Raw genomic sequence first — 22670 nt, 5'->3', positions numbered from 1 at the left:
GGGTTTATTAAAATGATGGGAGCTACAAAATCTACTTTCTCTAGTTATGTGATGAAGCATAGAGGTTTTGAGCCATTTAGCGGGAAATCGCGATTAGATACTGTAATTATGGTACTAGCAAAAGAATTAGGAATTAATCCAAATTATGAGTTTTAAAATTAAGCAAATATAAAAACCTTTGATGATTATATCATATCTTTAACTCCAACCATCAATATTTAATATTTAGGATTAAGCTTTGCAGTTGTCGTTAGTAATTTTGATATAAATGTTAACCAGCTACTAAAACTTGAAGGTATTAGGAAAAAAAACAATTAATAACTCCTTTTCTAGTAGGATTTTCGTTATCAATGTTAAGCATAAAATTTTATGGAAAAATTTTATTAAGAATCAAATTGACTATGAAAAAATCCAACAATCTTAAAAATAAACAAACTATTTTAAATTTTGCTTTTCAATTTATAGTCTACTTACTAACTAAATATCTAAGCTTTAAATACTAATTTTCAATTTTTACACATTAAATCAATAACGATTAACTTAAATTTTAAAATAAAAACACCTTTATAGTCCTTAAACTAAAAAATATACTGCCAATACAATCTAGATTATATATTTTCATTTTATTCCAATATATTCTAGAATTTAATTTACTTTAATCCTACCTCTCCGCACAAATATATAAAAATATGGTATGATAAACAAAAATTAATTAACTAATATACAAAATTAGAATATTTATTTTTATATATCAACTGCATTCATACTCTATAAAATAATTTAATTACGTTTAATAAAAGATATCAATTTATTTTTATAAATAAGTCATTGATTTAAAAAATACTTAAATTAACACAAATACAATTTAGTTTTCGCTTTTTTTGACAATTGATTTTTATGATTCTAATAAAGCATAGATACCCTTCTTATATAAAAATATAAAATTTAATTTATCATCTTCATCATATTACAAAATTAAAATAAAATTATTAATTTATGATAAAATAAATTATAACTACACCAGTTATTAGGTTAGCAGAGTTTTTTTAAAAATTATGTGAAGTAATTATCAATATATATTTATTTATGATTGTATATAGAAATATATGTATGGATATAAATATACATGTTTGAATCACAAATTTTTTTGATAAATTTTTACTTCTTTTTAATAATAATAAACAAAGTATAGAGTTATTTAGTAGAATTAAAAATCAAGTGATAAATTACTAATAATTTCATTCATAAATATAAACATCCGTTTTTAAATTTTGAAAATGCTAAAAAAACAAATTTAAAATAACTAAGGCTCTTTAAGAAGTGGAGCTGAAAATATGCGAAGTAATTTTATGAAGTGCAATTACGATTAAGAGGATATATTATAGATGCCTTATAAACAAGAAGATACAATTTATCAGCTAACAAAAACTAATAAAAATTCTACTTAAAGGTAAAGAAGTGTACAAGAAGAACGTTATGATAATTACATTGAAAATGATGTTGAATCTTTTGTTGCTTACTAAGATGAATTAGGTAAAACTTAAGAAAGTAAAGTATTCAGCAAATATCATAGATAAGATGGAAATGATAACTCACATATTTATAATGATGATGCTTCGATATCACCAAATATAAGTTGTGTTTAATCATTTAAATAATCTAAAAAATAAAAATAAAGTGATTAATAAGATGATAAATCTGTTTTAAGTTAAACTTATAATTCAAATTGCAACTCAAACGAAATGAATGAAGCCATTAAAATAAAATTTCCTTCATAAAAAGAACACAACAAGAGCGATTTTATATTTTCTCCAAATCTCCCTCAAGCAGACAGTCCTATTACACTGTAACAAAGCAACAGCATAAATGCAGCAAGCTTTAGAAAATGTGATGACACTGAACTCGAGAGAGACTCAGCTGGATTCATTGGAGCATGGAAAAAAAAACCATTAATAATAATAACATAAGTAAAATAGTTCATTATACAAATTAAAAAATACAGTTAAGCTCTCAAATTCTAGCAAATGAAAATAAATCAATTTAAGCTACTTAAAGATAATGCATCAGATTTTCAATATTATTAAATGAATGAATATATTTTAAGTAAAAAAAATAAATACTCTACTTGGGATTTTAAAATGTATTTTTATTCCAAGAGATGGAATTAATTCTTACAAAAAAGAGACAAATTAAGGTAATTTATTCAAATATTTAAATCTGGAGTTATTGAACCTTCATCACTAAAAAAATTAATTTGGGAGATTTTCCTATTTATATCCATCTTGTGGTAAATAATATATATACCCTTTTAGATTTCTTTTTAAAACAACTAAGAAACAAATTTCTTCAGCACTCTTTTATAGCTTTAATTACCAGTAATCTTATATTTAGATATACTATTTAATTCTTTACAAGCATACTACTCAAAAGGAAAGCTTATATTTAACAGGACTAAAATTTTTTAGCATTACATAAAGAAAGGTATTGTTTTATAATTTTAAAAAAGACTTTTTAGAATAAAATCTATTTTATATAAAAATAAGCAGTGTTTTTAAATAATTTATTATAAATTAAAAAATAGGCAATTTTTTTATTGATTTAGTTGTGGCAACTATATTTTTAATTAACTCTTTTATTAAAATTCAATATCTGAACTATTTTATATTTGCTAAAATATTTCGTCTCAAGTCTATACTACGAAGCTTTGAAGAAAGAGTGAATTTAAGATATAAATACTCGAGCTTGGTAGATCTTTCAAATCTAATATTTTATGTATTATTTATAGCTCATTATTGTGGTTGCTTTTTTTTCTTAATTGCTGTAATAGAAAATATTTATGATATTTAACAAACATGGGTAGATTTTTATAATTTAAGTAAATAATTCTATTAAAAATTAAATATCTTTTAACACAACTAAATTATATTATGATTATGAAATTCCTTTTTTAAAGTTTAATTTGATTTGATTTATAATTAAATAATAATGGTTTCTTAAGGTTTACTTTGATTTTATTTTTTTAGGAACAGCAACTATTTAAGAACAGTATATTACATCAATTTATTGGGCAGTTATAACTATGATAACATTGGGTTATGGAGATTACGTACCCAAAACTAGTTATGAAAGAGTTTTTGTAATTTTTATCACTCTTATTAGTTGTGGTGTGTTTGCTTACAGTATAAATCAAATAGGTACTATTGTAACCAATATAACAAAGAAAAAATCTTAGTTTTAGTAAAAAATGGCATAAATTAGTGGCTATTTAAATGAAAGAGGTATTAAAAATAACATGATAATGAAAATCAAAGAAAACTTTGCTTATTTGCAGAGAGAAACAGAAAAAGATATGGAAGTTCACAATATTATTTAGACTTAGTTATGTAAATCTTTAAGAAAAGAAGTATTTAGAGAAATGTATATTTAGATCCTAAAAGGGTGTAAAGCTTTCAATCTTAATTATAGTGAATAGTTTTTGCTAAATTTGGCGCCTTTACTCAAAGAAAAAAAATTTTCTCCTGAAGAAATAATTTATGAATAAGACAACCCAAATTTAAATCTGTATTTTATAGTCAAGGGAGAGGTTTAACTCTTTTTGGATATGGGTGGGAAAAAAAGATAAATTAAAATACTATCAAAAAATGATGTATTTGGAGAATAACCTTTCTTTAGTTAAGCAACTTCTAATCATTCAGCCTCTTCAGTTAATGTAGTTAAAGTAGTTTATGTCAACTTATAGGACTTTTTAAGTGTCATCAAGTCCTATTAAAAAGATTTTGAAACATATTGCATGATGAAAGATAAGCTAAATTTATATTCTACTTCGAAAAGATTAGGTAACTAACTAACTAAATAACTAAATAACTATCTAATTATAACTTATTTTTTGACTAAATATTTATTGAAATTAAAATTTATCATTACAACTTTAAAATATAATAAATATAAAAATTATTAGGTTTAAAATGCTATAGCTGTGGCTAGTTTTAGCATCTTATAAAAGACTGCCCTTTCGTAAATTACATTCCAAATAAGGATAAAATTCTAATCAACTACAAAGCTGAAACAATATAAGAAAGGAATTCATAAAATCAAGAATTTAGAAAAAAAATAATGAAACATGATAAAGCTACATAAATTTAAAAATAAATTCAAGAAGAAATTGTTAATTTTTTGATAGAAAAAAATCTATATGAAAATTTAAATGAGTTGTTACAAATACTCAAAAATCAGGAAATTGTATTTGATCAAAAAAATGAAGATAAAGAATAAAAGACTTAGTCTTCTCATAAATCTCTTTAGGTATTATATCCAAAAATGAATAATGAATTTGGAACAGAAAATATTATTTAGGAAAATAACTCTCCAAATAAACCTCATATTTCACCTACTATACAGGGATCTTAATATGTAATATAGTAATAGTAGTAGAGAAAAATTAAAAGGACATAAACTTCTCAAATTGGTAGATCAGATTCTTTGGCTTTCTTAGGAGCCTCTTCATCAAAATTAGTAATTTTATTGAAATAATTTTTTGCAATATTAATGAAAAATTATATAAATGTTTATTTACAACCAAATCATAGACTATTATAAAAAATTTTACTTTTTAAAAAACTTTATAAATCGTTTAAATAAAATTTTTTTAATTAATATGGTTTAGCTCTCTGATTATATTCGTTACCCTACTTTAGAAAAAGGAGAAAGTAGAAAAAGCAATAAACACACTTCATTTCTTAATAGTTAGATGTTAAGAGAATCAAGCAGAAAAATAATTTTAGAAGAAATAAAGGAAAGTTAAAAATTGATATAATTAAGTGTATAATCTAACCAAAATAGCTAAAATACAAATAGTAATATTTCAAATAGCATATTAAATAATCAATCTTTATAAAGTCCTTATAACAGCAATATATAATATAACTAATAATCTTAATAGTTAACCTTTACTCAACAGAGTTAAAATAACTCAATATATGCTTATGGACCAAACTCAAATAGTATTTCTGTTAATAATTCCTAAAGCTATAATCAAATATAGTTCTAACCATAGCTTGATTAAATAAATAAAAATGTTTAAAATGACAGCAAATAAAAAAATGACTCTTAATCGATTAAAAATTATAAAAAAATATCCAGCATCACATCTTTGAGTCAAAAAAACAAGTAACAAAACAGTTTTTAAAACGAAAAAATAAAATAAAAAGAAAAAAAAGAAGATCAAATGCTAAAAGCAGTTAATTAACTAAGCTAGATATCAAATCCTTTTAACGTTTAAAGCCTACTGTATAATTAAGCGATTTAATTAACTTAATGGTCTAGCTTAGAGCTAAATAATTTTGAAAAAATGAATATCTATTAAGTTTTTTTCCCACATAATAACTACTCGATTACAATAGAAAACTATAACTATTATATAAAAAAGTACAAGTTTTTATAAAGAATGAACAGCTCTGTAATAAAAAAAGAAAAAATTAAATAACTAAGATTATCTATCTTTTTAAGCAAAGGAAATTAGAAGTTATTAACTCAAAATTCTTAAAAAACTAGAACAAAGAGCAAAAGCTAATATTATTCAAAAAATAACTGAAAAAAAATAATTTTTTTAAATATAAAATCAATAATTTATTTACTTATAAATTTTTATTTACATTTTTATTAAGAAGAAATATATTTATTTAAGGGTATCTATCTGTCTTAATGTCTAATTAATTACTAATATTCTCTTTTTACTTTTTAAAAATTTTTTTGATAAAAATTTTGTCCTAAATAAATTTCCGAATTAATAACTAAGATGTAACAATTTCTTTAAGGATAATAGTTAATTAAAACTGAGAAAGTTCAATCAAAAAAAAAACTAAATTATTAAAAAAATTAATAAATAAATTAAAAAACCTCACTTTGTATCACATAATTAGTAAATTTCTAAAATAACATTAAATTCTGTTAACAATAAATAAATTATTAATTTATAAAAAATGCAAATTTAAGGATTGTAAATTTAATAAATAAATTTTATTTTTTAATTTAGTTTGATAAAATAGTTTGTGATATAAAAAAAATAATAAATTTAAATTTTTGATTATAAGAAATTTATTACAAAATAAATAATTTTGAAAGACTATCTTTAATTATTAAAATAAATTGTATAATTTATTCATTATTCATCTTCACTTTCGCATCTATTCATTAAATTAGTTAGTTTTTATGCTACTTAACTAGTATTTTGATTAATAGATGGTTTTTAAATTTCTTAACTAGCTTCAACTGATTAACTTGACAATAAGCTTGTGTTTAATTATTTTTTTTGGTCTTCTTCTTCTATAATTTCAGCACTTTACTCTTTTTATGGTACCCATAGAGAATGGGATCTTTTAGGCGTCCTAATTGGCTATGGTAGTTTCTTTGATGTGCTTTGAAGCATTTTAGTACTGAAAAGCATAGAATTACTTTCCTGTGTATTTTAAAATAGATTAAGCTACTTCAAGTCTTGTTATTATTCCATTTTTAAAATTCTTTTGTTACTTACTTTGGTATTTTTTAATATCTCTTGTAAAATTATACTCAATTTAGATTCCATATTTACTATTTTTTTATTGAGGTTATCAATTTCTTCATTTGTTTCTTAATTTTAGTTAACAGATAGTGATCTATTTAATGGGAACCAGGAAATATCTTTGATTTTAACTTTTTAGTATATCTCTGATTCTGCTCCTAGCATATAGTTACGATTCTTTTCTTTTAAATAAGAAATATAGAATATATAATTCCATAAGTTATGTTCAACATCGATATGATGCTAGAACCCTTAATTATGTGGAGAAACTTTATCTATAATTGCACGATCTATGCTACAAATTAAACATGAGTCTTTTTTATTTCTCTTTTTTTAATCTTCTTCATCTCTTAATAAACCAAAAGTATCTATGATAATACCAGTAACTATACTAAATAAGAGTGTAATTATAATAAAAAAGTAGAGGAAATTCCATAAACTAAGCCAGTCTAAACTATAATTTGCTCCATAATATTCTAGGAAATCATCAGGACCATTAGGCGCAAAGAAAGAAGTTATACCTCCATCATTTTTGTACATATAATCAAAAATTACACTATAGCATGTTAATAAATTATCACAAAGAGTATTAAATTGATCCACAAAGAAGTAAAAGGCCGTTAAGCTGAACATATAAGTGCAGATAAAAAATAAGAACATAGTTAATAAAATGGACTCGCGAGGTCTCCATACAGCATGCAAAACGCTCCTAAGCATGGGAAATCTCCAAAAAACATCAAAAAGCAGGAGTGCAAGGAAAAACTCATTAAATAACCCAAGCAGAGCTAATGCGAAATAAATCGAAAAATATAAAAGTTCAGTATCCTTAAATATATAGCCTACTCTTATTTTCAAGTTTCTTAATTTCTAAATAAAAATTTTTAATTTATGAGAAAAATATAAAAATTAAAATAAATTTTACTGTTTTGTAATCAGTTCTAATCACATTTTAATGAAGAGTATGTTCGTTGATAGAAAATTTTTTAAGATCCATTTATTAAATTTTCTCAATACTTTTTTTATGGGTTAGAGGGATCTTCTTGAGGAGGAAAAAGAATAGCACAAGAGAAGCAAGAGTAATTTAAAATAGCTAAAGGAATAACTAAAAATCTCGATCCTATCCAATAAATCTGAAATAGAAATCATGTTCTCCAGGTATATGCTTTAATGTAAGGATTATGTAAATATTCTAAGCTATACATATAAAATAAGATAAATTTTTCCACAAATCAAGGTTATTCGAAAGAATAGTAATAGATTAATTTTTTTCTAATTTAGCTTTGAATAGATGCTCAAATTTTAGACGTTCTATCAAGCGATCAGCATATTTCACTATTGATTCTACTTTTGTATGAGGAGAATAAAAATTTAAATGTCTTGTAACTTTCGATTTTAGTGCATTAGTCAAACTAAAGCAGTGAGGGTATTTGGGGAACGATATTTTACATAATTTATTTTCTTATACTATTTCAATTTAGCCTGTATATTTTGAAAAAAACTCAAGTGACTTTTGTTTTAATTTATCAACACCGGAGCTTATTTTTTCTTAATTCATTTTATTTGAGAGGACTTTTCTTCTAAAAATAAAACTATAAATTTTGGTAAAGAGCTTAGCAAAATCTTGCAATAAATTCTATAATTATGAAAAAATGTTTTTCTTAGACTGTATTTAAAAAACCAATGCTTCTCTTTTTGCAATTTCATTGTAAATATTTTCTATTTCATTATTTCCAGCTTAATTCAAAATAAAACGAAGTATCCTAAAAATTTTAAATCCACTATCGATGATAAAAGAATCCTTTAAACTTTCTCTTAATTTTAGTTCTTTGTTTGTTGTTTTATCTAGCTCATTTCTAATTTATTTTACATCTTTGATCTAAAATAAATCAAAGTCATAATACTTATCTTCACCATAAAGAATCTAAAAAAGACAGTAAGTTCAAATAAATATAATAAAATTAAAAAATTTACCTCATATTTTTCATAGATCCAAGCTAAGTTTACTTTAAGCAAATTGGGAGGTATATCAGACATAATTCTTCTTGTGATAATTTTATTTTCACCATCCATAAGAGACTCTAAACAACTTATGCATTTGTTTTTTATCATCGACAACATCCAAACACTATATTTAATTTACCATTTTTAAAAAATTCTCAAAACAATAATCTTTAATTTTTACCCATAGTTAGATGGATGATCTTCTCTGAATATTTATGATAGCTACTGAGAATATAATGGACAGAATTCATATGCACTTTGAATAAGTTATTTTTATCTCTCTGTAAGCTTTTCCTTAAAGAGCGAAATATTATTTTGAATTACATTTACCTCTTAGGTGCTTTGATTAATTATCTAAATGATACTTTATTCCTAATTCAAGAAAATCTCACTAGAGTTTTACTTTTTATAAACTTTAGTAAACTATTCATAGCTGTCATTAAGTTTTAGAATATAGGTTGCAATCTCAAGGAACTTACTTTCTGCTAATTCTATTTAATTTTCTATACAGGGTCCTTGAATTAGCAGGATGAGAGTTTCTAAAGCCATAACAGCTTTATCGCAAGTGACTGCATCCGTGTAGTAAGATTATCCATCTTTGAATTTTGATTAAGAAAAACTTCTTCCACCCATATATCTTTTTTATTAAAATACGCATTTATATTTAAATTTTATTAAATGAATATTCTTACGCTTCGACTAGATCAACAATATGGTTCAGTATGTTATGATTTGTTTTTGATCTGTACTAATTCAGTAGATATCTCTACATTTTAGTATAACAGTTTGCTATTAGCAGTTGTAAGAACCTCAATATTTTTTAAATAGAAAATTTTCTGTGCTTGTTATAGGAGAATTTCAAAGATTTGCATTCTGCTTCAATCTTTTAAGAGATACTCAGATTCTCAAAGGCTTAAAAGTGAATTTCTTGCCTAATAATTTCAATTATTTTAGCTAAAAATATTTCTATATTAGGTTCTGATGTCATTTACTGGTAAATACTCTCTTGAATAGCAAAATTAGCACAATTAATACCTTGGATCATTCTTATTCCTAAACTGATAAAGCTCTTAAATAATTTACCGATTTCATTTTTTTAGCAAAAGAATTAAATCATGGCTTTGATAATACCATTCTAATTTAAGAAGTTCTACATATAAATTAATTCCTCATTTGTTGTACAGCTATCTAGTATATCACAAAGTAATTAAATAGTATCAATCAATACATCATCTTCAGGTAATATTATACTGTCATCATCTTCCAAATTATCAATAGCATTTTTCACAAAATTGACTAATTTTTTGAGAAAATTTTGCAAAGACAAATTATTAGATCTATGACTATCTCTTAGTGCATGGACTAAGTGATTTCTTTCTTAAATAATAAGATTTTAGTTTACAAAGTCAGAAGTTAATAAATGCAAGATAATATTAGCGACTTCTTGTCTAATTCTTTATTCTTCCCCTTAATAAATAAATTATCCATCTAAAGGTTAGATAATTCCTTGTATCCTACTATCTTATATTATGCGAGACTTGAACTCTAGTTTGGATTATTTTTCAAATTAGTTTTATTTCTTTGAATTTCTTTCTTTCTAGTACCTTTAAATTTCTTGCTTACAATCGAACTAAAAGTCTATGTTTACCTTAAATATCTCTTGGAATTCAATCAAAACAGGTAAAATCCTTCAATTAAAAAATAAAAATTTTATATCAAATAAATAAAATTTATTTATAAAAAAATTAAAAACTTTACATTTCTTTTTATTTTTTGTAAATTTCTTCTGTTATTTCGTACTCACAAAAAACTGCAACTTCTTTAGCAAAGGAGGCAAATGCCTCATAATCTTATCTATTATTAACATTCGCTTATTATGAATCATATCCTAAAAAACACTTGAATGTATCCATAACAAATGGTATCAAACACTAAAATAGATATCTTATATAATCTGTTTAAACGAGCATAATTATTTCCTCAATCATCTATGTTTAGGGATCTAAGTAATAGATTTCACTTTCTTTTCTTTCTTCATATATAGCTTAAACGTTAATTTCCTTTTTCTCTAAGTCTTTTTATGATATTTAAAATTTATTGCTTGATTAAGAAGAAAATATTTAAGCGTCATGTTTTCCTTCTTCTTCTGAATTAGTATCACAAGCGTAATTTATATTGAATTTCATTTAGCTTGTCCTGTGGAAAGTTTTAATAATGTCATTTTCTTGGTTTTAATCATCTTTCTTGTTTTCCCCAAATTCAGATATCACTTCAATTTTTTCATCCTTTTTGTCATCCGACGATTACTGGTTTATATTATTTTATTCGCTTTGGTCTTTGTCTTCCACTAATAAAGAATTGGATGGACGTATAATGTTTTTGCTCAAAAAGCTATTATTTCTTGAGTTCGATTAAAAGGAAGAATTTTACTTTTAAACATTCTAAAGATACAAAATTTTTTCTTTGCCAGTTCTAGCATTCATAGCTTCACTGTAGCTTACTAGCATACTGTCTTTAATTTAAAAGAGCTTTTTAGTTTCTTTCTTCAAAAATTATATCAAAAATTCATTTTTATTTAATTTGGCTGAATTTTTTTCATTTGATAACCAAACTTACTTAACGAATTCCATTAATGTAGTCTTAAAATAAGTAAAGAGTATCGTTTGATCAATTACCTTATCAAATATATCATCTAAAGAAAGCAATTTATAAATATAATTTATATTGATTAATTTGTTGAATATGTAACGAGTCTTTGTAGGATTAAGACTATATTTTAATATTTAATTAGCTATTTCAATACTCTTTTAGTTATATAAAAAAGGGAGATCATCTACTTTATATGACTTCTCAATATACTGTGTGTTATCGCCTGAAAGTAGATCTATAACATTTTAATCTATGTTAAATTCATACTGGCCAGGTAATGATTGTACTTAAATATTTGATTATGAATACCCTTACTACTTGTTAACAATGCTTTGTTAAATTGAATTCTCTTGTTATATGTTTATTATGGTCTTTTAACCATTAAAATCCATTAAATTCTCTGCATTTGTTTTTTTGAGAGGAGATTGCTCTAAATTACTATTCTTAGTTATTAATTTAAGACCAAAGAAATTAGTAAATTCTTCACTCTCCAATAAACACTTAACAAGTTTATCAATATTTTAATAAGCAGGTTCATCGTGATCTTAAATTAAATATTCAAAAAATTTAATAATTTCTAAGTTATTATTTAATCCATTTTTGTAAATTTTAGTGATATATTTCTAAATTTGCTCAGGTGTTATGCTATTGCAGATCTTTTTATTATCCTTCATAATTTCTCTTAATAGCTTATACTAACCGATATCAAATTAACCAACATTTTATAGAAACAGCTCAAAGTATTTGAATAGTACTTTCTAGTTAAATTTATTTCCCTTTACAAACAAGAACAAAAAATTATAACAACTTTCATACATTTTAATAATCATTTATTGATCTTCTAATTAATTAGCTGAGTCTTTATCAATTTAATTTATATTTTAAATCATTATATTTCCTTCTCTTATTATACTTAGAATATTTTTATGCATTTTTAAATTTCTTAGCATCTGCTGCCTACAAAAGAAGATTTAGTCTTCTTTAATTAGATCGCTAAGTTGCTTTTTTGAAACTAAGCATTTTTCTTTCTAATCATATTCTGCAGCCTCATAAAAAGCTAAATTAATTTATTACATTAACATATTTATCTATTTTTATATAAAAATTAGTAAATTAATCAAATCTAAATTAAATAAAATAAATAAAAACCTCTCCAAATGCAGTTTTCTAAGAAACAATAGCTTTCATATCGTTTCTAAACCAGAGTTCCTGCATTTCTGATATGAATTAGGTCTTTATATTTAAAAATTTTAGGTACTTAAATACATAATATTCCTTTTCATTCATGATTATTTGTAGTTTCTTGAGCTATCTAATAATATTTTTTCTTTAAGAAAAATTTGCAAACAAATTCTTTAAAATTAAGTGGCTTGTTTCAATATTTGAAGAACCCAAACTAACAAAATTTTGTAAAATAATATTAAAGAATGAGTTATTTTTAAGCATATCATCAAACGTTATGTATTTTGATAATACCTCAACATCTTTTTTTGAAGAATCTCTTAAATTGCTCATTTACTTAAGCATGCTTAAGTAATACTTAGGACTGTTATTAAAATTCATAACACTTTTATTTCTATCTTATTTTTAACTACTTTATGCAGGGTTTTGCTAATTTGAATTATTATCGATAGTATATGATTATACATTTTATAATTTTGGCAAATAATTAGATAATCGATTTTATATCATATTTTTAATGTAAAGATCGAAATCCATTTTGCTTGTGCATTCAGATGGGCGCTAAAACTTTTAGAAAACTAAAGTTATGAATTCAACTATTTATCTCAAATTGCTGTCAATTTATATTGATTAGTAAAATAAAAGAGTTTAAAGAACTTCTTAAATGATCATAAGCTTCCACTTCTCTTGATCATGCAAAGCTTTCTTGTGTTCTTTATTTCTAATGTAAACATTTCTTAATTTCTCAAGTATTGGAACCTTTGTTTAAGTCTATAAAATAAATAATAGTGACTAAATAATTTGAAAAAATTCCTCTTCTTCCTTCTCAAAATAATCAAAAATAATCATCATTCTCGCCAATTTTACAACATAATAGCTTAGCATATCACTCTTTAGTTATCCATGCTCATTATAAATCTAACATCTTAGGTAGTTAACTACAAATTACTTCATTTCCTATTAGTTGGTCATAGAATCTTTTTATATAAAGTTGTTGAGAGAAAACTCGTGAAATACAGCAGAATTACTATTATCTTATTCGTTATTGAAAATGGATTTATATTACGGTCTGATGTTTTTAGTTAAATTATTTTGATTTTAATCTTTTATCTAACTTGGTTTTTTAATTTCATTTTCATCCACTTCTTCAATTTACACACTTTCTTCATTCATTTTTTATGACTAGAATCGCTTTCTACCTCCTAAAAGGCTCTTTTATAAATCCTATTTGGTTTCATTAATTTAACTTTTATTTTAAAAAAGATCACTTTAGAACCTTTAGCTTCGACTTAATACTCTTTTGCTGCCTTGTTCATCTAAATCATACTAAATAAACTCAGAACCAATAGATATATTTAAATTTTGGTTTTGATTGTTTTCATTTTGTTAAGGCTCTTAGTTTACATCAATGTTGTAGCATATACTATTATTAATATTTGGATTACTTTATTTTTTGGGTTTAGTTTTATTGTGTTTGATTGAATTTAAAGTCTTTGTGTAACAAGGTCTTTAAACCTTATTTCGAGGACAACTATCAAAATGAAGATTAATCAGCAAATTAAGCAATATAGCTCTCAGTTCTGTTTTAATGTTTTAATTTGTTATATAATGGGTTAAAGCTTAAGCAGTTATTTAATCTTGTAAAAGGAGCTTTATATTTTATGTGTTATTTTAATATACAATTAAATGATAAAATAGTTGCTTACTTTATTTTGGTAGTTTCTTCCCTTACATAAATTAGCATAAAGCCCTAGTTATTTAACTAAAAACTTATACTCATTAGACTGAACTTTACTTTTTTCAAAGTAAATCTATTCTTTATCTAAAAATTCCTTAAGCTCATAAGTTTTCTATTTTTAAAATTAAAATTTCTTTACTAGCTTAATAAAAAATGTGAATTTACTTTGTAGATTTAAATAAAAATTTTCTTTTCTTTGCATTAAATTTGAATGATCATTTTTTATAAATTTTTAGAAGAAACGGGGTCCTCATTTGCCAATAATTCCTAACCTATAATAAGCTGGTTAATGTTGAGAGCTTCTCCTTTACAGATGCACATGATATTCATAACATCCATAAAGTTTGCCCAATAATTATTGCTATTTTAGAAAACTTGTTCATATTTCTTGAAAAAAACATTCACTAAAGTATTCTTTTTTTTATTCACTTATTAAATTTACTAGTTATTATTATCCAACCCATTTTGTGATTTCCAATCAGCTGATAAAAATCTATTATGATTACCTTTTTAAAATTGTTTTAAATTGAGCTTTTGCAATGTTCTTGATATAGTATTTTTCACTTCAGATAGAGTATGATAATTCTTAGTGTGAATCATATTTAAAAGTTTTTCGTTATTTTTTAAGATAGATATAATTGCATTTGTTGCACCAATTGAATATCCAACGTGGTTTCTAGAAAAAAAAAATAATAAATTATTTTTGAAACAAAATATTTTTAATATTTGATAATTCAAAATTAAAAAGTAATTTTACTTGAAAAATGTAAAATAATTAAAAGTGTTTATTGAAATCCCACTGTTGTTTTTGCAAAGAGTTATTATGAGAAAGTAAATCAGTTTAGAAAGCTTTTTAAAGGTTTCATAGAGCTAAATCTATTCATCTTTTTAATCTATTTTGGACTTAAATTATTTAATTTGTGTACCTCTTCTTCCACTGCAAACAGAAAGAAATGATTATTGGTTTGACTACGCTTTTGATTCTAAATTATTAAAATCATCTTCACTTTTTTTCATAGACTAGAGGATATCTTAAATTTTTTTGTCTGATTAGTATCCCCACATTGCTTTCAATAAATTAACAGAATACTCTAATATACCTCTTTTGCTTGATAAGTTCTACTTTTCACTATTAGGCTATTAATAAATAAATAAAATTAATTTGATAGCATTTTTTTTGGTAAATAATTTGATAGCATTTTTTTTGGTAAATAATTTGCTTACTTTGTATTTTCGGAAAATCGAATTATCAAATGTTACATCTTAGCTGAATTCAATGTCTAAAAGATATTTAATTTAATGCTAAATAGAGAGGCTGAGTAAGCTAGTAAATTCAATGAAGTAAGGGTTTGTAAATTAAAATATGTTTTTCTATGAAGTTTCATCCTTTTTATCACTTATAAGAGCATAGTATTTGATGAGAGGAATTGCTGATGAAATAAGTTCAAAAGTACTTGTTAAATAATTGCTCTCAATTAATTCTAACTCTTCAATTTACTAAAATCTTAACACATCTCCTTCACAATAATTCTGTTAAATAATTTATTTAAATATATTTTAAATCAAATAAAAATTGTACCTCTTTCAGGACTATTTATTTCATATCAATCTTTTCATTTTCTTCAGAGGTTATTTCAGTTTTTTTTTTATCCTAACTGAGTTACTTTATTGAACTTATCTGAATTTTAGGTAAAAAATTTTAATCAATTATGCTTTAAGTCATTGAGCTATAAAAAGAGTTTCTTTTTGGAGTTTCTAAAACTGGCTAAGCATCATTATATTGCCTATTCTAATCATATTACTGTTTATTTATATCTATTTCGTTATAAAGTTAAGCTGAAAGAGTTTAATTGGTTTCACTGTGTACTATCCTAAATAGGGAATTTATTTTGATTAAATTAAAATTTTCTAAGTTTTAATACACCTAGCCTTCTTCTCCTTATAATTCTACATGCTAATATTCCTAACAAAAGTGAAAATGACATTCTGATTCATCACTTATAGATGTTTTTAGCTTAATCTATCTTGTTTTTTTTTTACCAATAGTTTACTCTTTAATATGGAGGAAAACATTTTTATTTAAACATTTTAAAACTACTTTCTCCTCCCATCTTATGAAACCGCCATCAAGAGGATTCAGAGGATTAATAATCTTCCAAAGCGTATTAGACTTATTGAAGTTTTAATCATCTGTAGGTTTACACAATATAACTTCATCTTTTTTTTGTCTCATTTAATTATTTATTATTTGATTATTTTTTTAAAACATTTGATTTGACCTAAATCCAGTAGAGCTTATTTTATTATCATTTTAATGGATTTCATTATCATCTTCATCATCTATTTCTTAAACTATATTAGATTCCTCATTGATCTCAGTTGATTTGAACTTAATAAGCTAATTATCCTCATACTAGAAGAATGATTCAGTTTCAATATGAAAAATCTTCACAACATCACCATATCTTAAAAATAATTATTCATTCTCATTATTCATATTACTTATTCCTTTTTATGTTCCCTTTATTTTTTGGAAGTAACTTAAATTTTATCTATAAGGCTCAATATGTAAACAAGTTTTTTAGTTAGGGGAAAAAAAGAAATCTCCAAAAAAGCATGTGTAGTTTGTGAATTTAGGACTAACAAAAGATCCTCCTCCAGGAGCTATATAGTTTGAAGAATTAACATATTACATGGCTTCATCAATAACAAGATAGATATCTTTATTACTGGCAGTTGCAAAAGGGACAGCTTAAATATATATAAATGAATTGTAGTAAACAGTTTTAGTTTAAACTACTTAGCTTTTAAATGACGGCGAAATTTTAAAGAGAGAGGGTTTTGAACTCAGAATAAGAGAATAATATTCTAAGTCTTCTTCTACTAGGTACAAAAATTTGTTAGATCTTTTATGTCTAAGAATGAAATTTTGATTAAAGCCTAGTGTTACCTAATTTTCGTAATGCTCTTCACCACTATTTAAGTATGTCTACTCATCACTACCCCTATTTTTATTTGTTTTAGCTTTAAGTTAAAAATATTCATCACTTTACATATTTTATTGATTCATTTTTAGCACTCCATCTTTACTTTAATTAGAGTCATATTACATGTAAGAGTCAGCGCCAACTCTATTTTAAGAATAGCTTTCAAATTACTAAGCTTATAAATTCTTATTTAAGCTATCTTAAGTATCATAATTATTCTTCTAATTGAACAGGGAGGGACTAGTTATGCTTTAAGTATTTACTAGAGTTTTATTTTTGTTGAAATTTTAATTTTTATCAGATAGGTCAGATTGATTATCCTAGTATCTGTTTTATTTGCTAAAATATTATATTGGATTACAAATTTCAAATATTGAACCATCAATATCAGTTAAATTATCTCCTGTATCTTCATAGTCTATACACTTAATGCAAGATGGATAAAATCCTTCTGAATGCATATACTTTTTACTTCCTATTCCTTCTACTTTAATGCAAATAAGATCACCAAAATATATAGGTTGCTACTACAAAGTTTATAGCTATAATACACCTTCTTAGAGCTATTAATTCAAAAAAGGGTCATTTTAATTAATTTGTGGATCCCTATTTTGTTGCATATTGAATTAGCCTTTAAAAAAGTTATGTTTAATAATGAGTTTTTGTACTACTATATTTTGTCTTAATCTTTATCTTTGTGTAATACTTTTTTTATAAAAATTAATGTTAAAGTTAGTGTTATTGTCAATGATATTATATTAGATAAAGAATTTCTAATGAAATAAGTAAATGAGTGATTAACTTAATTTGTCATCATCTGGTAGAGAGAGTAAGAAGATAACAAATTAAATCTTAATTTATGTAATTTTTACAAAAATCGATTCCTTTCATTATAATAAAATAATATTGATCATAAACATACAATATTATCCAAGAAAGGGAAGTAAGCCGAAATTATTAAAAAAAAGAAATTATATAAATTATTTACACATTTTGGAACAAAAATAAATAAAACAGATAAAATTATAAAATTTTTCAATAGGTTTTATAAATATTTGAATTTATTAGATTTACCATAAATTTATATAATTATTTTAATTTTAATTAAGGAATATTAAATATTTTACACAGATATTTTATATTTATCATCTTAGTTACAAAAAAAAATTTGTTAGCAATTAATGGTTTGTGTGAAAAACAACTAAGCTTCTAAATATATTTTTAATTTTCATATATTTTGAAATATAAATTTGTATTCTTCTTTAGATTACACTTTATTAAAGGAATTTAAGAAAGAAAAAATTGTTTCTAAATATTTTTAATTTACTTTTTCTTGATAAGGTAATTGAATAATAAATAAATAAATAAATAGACTTACAAATGTAAAACTAAATTTAAAGTATTTTACAATAATCAAAAATATAAAACAAATTTATTTTGAAATAAAATTAAAATTATTACTCATTTTTAGTTGATTAATACATCATAAGTGAAGGTAGATATTCGGATATTTATTTATTTATTTATGAAAAATAAGTTGTTGTTTAAAATTGGTTTTTTTAAAAATATGATAATTTTATTAATCTAAACCAATTAATATTTATTAAAATATTTTTATTTATTTTAAAATTAAATGAAAATGAATTTTAAATTTTGAAGAAAATTAAGTTACAGATTGAAAGTAACTTGACAGAATTATTTAAAATACTATTCAAAATATTATAGATGTATCTTTCCTTATTAATAATATAATAAAAGATTTATTTCTTGGGAAGTATCAAATTTACTGCAATAATATATAAGATATATAGAGAAAATTTGAAGTTTGCAAAAATATTGAATCTTCTTTTTAATTTTATTTTTAATAAATAAAAAACATTTATTTAACTCACTAATTTAGTTAAAATCTAAATTATATTTGATAAATTTTTTCAAGAAATGAGAAAATAATTATAATCAATTTTAGAATTTATTTTATCATAATCTATTTCATAAATCATATCTAAAAGTTAAATTAAATTGATTTTTTTTAAATTTAAAAAAATCATTAATAAATAATGCTAATTTTAAGGAATTATTATTATTAAATTAAAAAAGATAAAGAAATTGACAAACTCTAAATTAAAAAGATTAACTAATTTTTTCTGTTTAGCTATAAGATTTAATCTTTTTAATATATCTCAAAATATAGTATTTGAACTTTTTATTTTTGTGTTGTAAAGATAAACAAATATTTCTATTAAATTATATATGCAATAGTTTGCCATTTTAGTGTTATTTAAAGAGTTTAAACTTAAATTATAGAGTATGTATATATACGATTAAAATTCAATTTTTTAGATAGATAATCATAATATTTAAAATTTAGTATTTAATTGTTTATTCTTATTTTTATAAGATTTATAAATGGTACCATAAGTTTTTGATTCATCGTTCTTCAAATTATGTCATATCCCAATACCAAATTTTTGAAAATAATGAATTTTTTTTATGGATTCCTCGATTTTCGTTTAGACTTTTGAAACAAGACTTTACAGTAATTGAATGCTCATACAACTAATAAAGCAGTAGTGTGATTACACCCTATAGAGGCTTACAATATATCCTCACAAGGAGAAATGGCTGCCATTTGGAAATTTTTAATTTCTTTATCTCTTACACCTAGACTGTAAAATATATTTTACCCATTTACATACAATTTTATATTATTATTATTGTTTTAAATTAATAGACTTGAATAAGTGTTTGTGTAAAATTTATCAAATTTGGTAACTAATTAAGGTTTTTAAGTTAGGCTGCTTAGTTCTTCGTTTTGATCTTTAGGTAGGCTTAAATTAATTTTACAGGCTTGAACATCAAAGGGTAAAGTAGTATTCCCACCCCATTTTATTAAAATCTACTCTCCTGAAGTTTTATTCTGCATGATTGCACAATTTTAAGTATCTGAGCAGAAGATTTTCTTAAAAGAATAATTTGAACTATTATTTGGAATAACAGGAATGGGATTAGCAAAGTTACGAACCTCTTTATAATATGTACTTGAACATATTTTAGACCCATAGTTATCACCCCATCCGTAACAGGTATTCTTTTCTGTAATAAATAAACAATGGTCCTTTCCACACGAGAATGAAATAATTTTTTCATCAAAATCTATTTTCCTTGGAATAAGTTAATTTACTCCTAAGTTGCACATATTAATAGTGTTATTATATAGGTCTTTGATAGGTTCACCTTGTAAGGCTTACTTTTAGCCAAATGTGTAGATGGTTCCATCACAACTTTGACAAACAGTAAAGTTATCACCACATTGCACATTTACAATAAATATTTTGTCAGAATGCAAATGGTCAATTCTCTTTGGTTCTACATATGATATGTAATTTTAGTGACCAAGTTAACCATATTTATTTTTTCCCCATGAGTAAACTTTGCCATCTATAGTGACTCCTACCTATTTAATAAATAAATAAATAATTATATATTCAATATATATAATAAGTATTAATTACGTAATGAGATTTCCCTTGAGCTATTTTTGTGAACACTAGAGGATGCTAAACAGGCATAAATGGTTAATTAATTAACTCCTTACTTGTTTCTTCTTTGAGTTTATCAATATTGCATTCGCTTATTCCTTCATTGAAACATAAAATGTTGCCCCATTAAATGACTTATCCATTTTTTAAAAGGATCAATGCAGATTTACCAAAATCAATTGATTAGATTTCAATTTATTTAAACAATTCGCTATCAGGAGAAAGGAATTTTTTAAGAGCTTGCTAACTTTAACTATAATTAGATTAGAATAAATCACAATCAGAAAAATAGTCAGTGTAAATAAGCTCACAAGAGCCAGTCAGTAGCAAACGTGTTTTCTTCTAAATGATTTTTGGCATATTTAATCTGAAAATGTGGGTTATTTAGCTTTCTAAATAGTCATCTGGTGATTCATTCTTCCAAGACAAAGCAGTTATAGCAATTTAAAAGTAAGATGTTTCTTCGTCAAATCCTAAAATGTATGACTAACATACTTGTTTTAAGTCTATCTCAATAGTACTCGATTTAGAGGAGCATAAAAATTGCTTTTCAATAGTTTAATAGATTTCTCCTAAACAAATTTTATTTTTAAGTTGCTCATCTGAAATTTCAATATCAGTATTTTTCTTTTTCTCTTTAATTAAGTAAACCTTGTAAGTTTATATTGGAAAACTATTCTAATCTGGCTCATGAACTTTTAATTCTAAGACATAATTATTAGACATTTTTATAATTTCATACCCTTTTACACTTTCTGCAGGGAGGTATAGAGACTACATAATTTCTTCTTTTGTCATATCTTTTTGCTCTTCTTCTACTTCTTATAGTATTTCTTTTTTATCTTTCTTAATTTCTTTAGTTTCAAATTATTTCTTTATGATATCAGCTAAATCTTCTTCTTCTTCTTACTTATTTGCTGCTACTTTGTTTTTATTTTTTTTATTATTAGTGTTACTACTAGATTTATTGCTATCTGTATTTTTAGCTTTAGTGTTATTACTTTTGTTACTACTTTCTTAAACTTTTTAGGATGAGCTTTTGTTCTTTTGTTAGTTTTTCTAAGAATCAACAGCTTCAGGATTTTCATTATTAGGTGCTATTTGTATTTATTGTGAATTTTAATTTTATGCCAAAAGATTTAATTCTTATTAATTATTTGGCTAATTTGAAGTTTTGCTCTCATTTCTAGAAATTTCAATCAATTCAGCAATAGTTTTTCCATGGGATTCAGGACGGGCAATGATGATATCTTTTGTATTATCTTTGTACTGAAGTTCTAATTCTTTTGAAGCATTGATAAAAATATCTTTTGAAAATGAAGATATCTTATCCTTGTAGCATTATAGTAGCCATTTATTTTTACTATTTTTAAGCTCATTTAACAATTTTTTAATATAACTTTCTAAATCATTGTCTACTTAATTAGCTTCATTCTCCTTTTAGGATTTTTAGTCTTGAAATAATTTTTTGTCTTCTAAATTTTAGTATGTTATAGCCTTATTAATTTTTCTCCTCAGCGAAGAAATTTCATCCTCTATTTCAGTTTTCTTCTTTTCTAAGTCAAAAAACTCTTTTGTTAAATTGAATTTAATGCTTGAATTCTATGCTTAAGCTTCAACCTATACCTATTGCGACATTTCTTTTTTATTTTTTACTTAACTAAGAATTATAAAATTGTTTAATTTTTTAACTTTAATAAAAATAAAGGAGCTATTAGGATATTATTTAAAGACAAATTTTTATCAAAAATATGAGACATTGAATTAATAAATAAAAATATTTTTATTTTTAATTAATTAAATAAATAAATAAAATACTTTTATTTTATATATTCCTAATCATAAATAAACATAAAGTCCATAAAATAAATTTTATTATTTGGAAATTTTGTTCTATCATATATTATTCAATAATATAACAATAATAATAATAATAATAATCTATTATAAAAAACACTCTAATCAAATTAAATAATACAAAAAACCATTCATATTTTCATTTGATTAGAAAATTAATA

The 22670-nt window shown here is 23.4% G+C and overlaps 3 protein-coding genes across 3 annotated transcripts; 1 reads left to right on the top strand and 2 right to left on the bottom strand. All coding sequences in view use genetic code 6, as the record gives it.

Annotated features, from left to right (window-relative positions):
- Positions 1-1385: 1385 nt before the first annotated feature.
- Positions 1386-5590, top strand: TTHERM_00993000 (cyclic nucleotide-binding domain protein; the record flags this gene model as incomplete). The annotated part of the gene is made up of 4 exons (XM_001030962.2): positions 1386-1967; positions 2999-3836; positions 3959-4512; positions 4664-5590. The coding sequence occupies 4 exons, from the start codon at positions 1386-1388 to the stop codon at positions 5588-5590; spliced, it is 2901 nt and encodes a 966-aa protein (XP_001030962.2).
- Positions 5591-6157: 567 nt separating this feature from the next.
- TTHERM_00992990 (MIR domain protein) lies at positions 6158-17733 on the bottom strand (the record flags this gene model as incomplete). Its single annotated transcript, XM_001030961.2, has 12 exons — positions 6158-7423; positions 7479-8477; positions 8528-8681; positions 8739-9194; positions 9250-10245; positions 10316-12294; positions 12356-14038; positions 14095-14238; positions 14292-14802; positions 14884-15263; positions 15351-15656; positions 15706-17733. The coding sequence occupies 12 exons, from the start codon at positions 17731-17733 to the stop codon at positions 6158-6160; spliced, it is 10902 nt and encodes a 3633-aa protein (XP_001030961.2).
- A 1928-nt stretch (positions 17734-19661) lies between these two features.
- On the bottom strand, positions 19662-22290 carry TTHERM_00992980 (Serine/Threonine kinase; the record flags this gene model as incomplete). Its single annotated transcript, XM_001030960.3, has 2 exons — positions 19662-20567; positions 20626-22290. 2 exons carry the CDS (start codon positions 22288-22290, stop codon positions 19662-19664), a joined length of 2571 nt encoding a protein of 856 aa, XP_001030960.2.
- Between the last annotated feature and the right edge of the window lie 380 nt (positions 22291-22670).

Source organism: Tetrahymena thermophila (genome assembly GCF_000189635.1).
Source record: "Tetrahymena thermophila SB210 genomic scaffold scf_8254369, whole genome shotgun sequence".
In the NCBI taxonomy this organism is placed as follows: domain Eukaryota; phylum Ciliophora; class Oligohymenophorea; order Hymenostomatida; family Tetrahymenidae; genus Tetrahymena; species Tetrahymena thermophila.
Note: the sequence above shows the minus strand (reverse complement) of the source record. Positions and strands in the feature narration are given on the sequence as shown.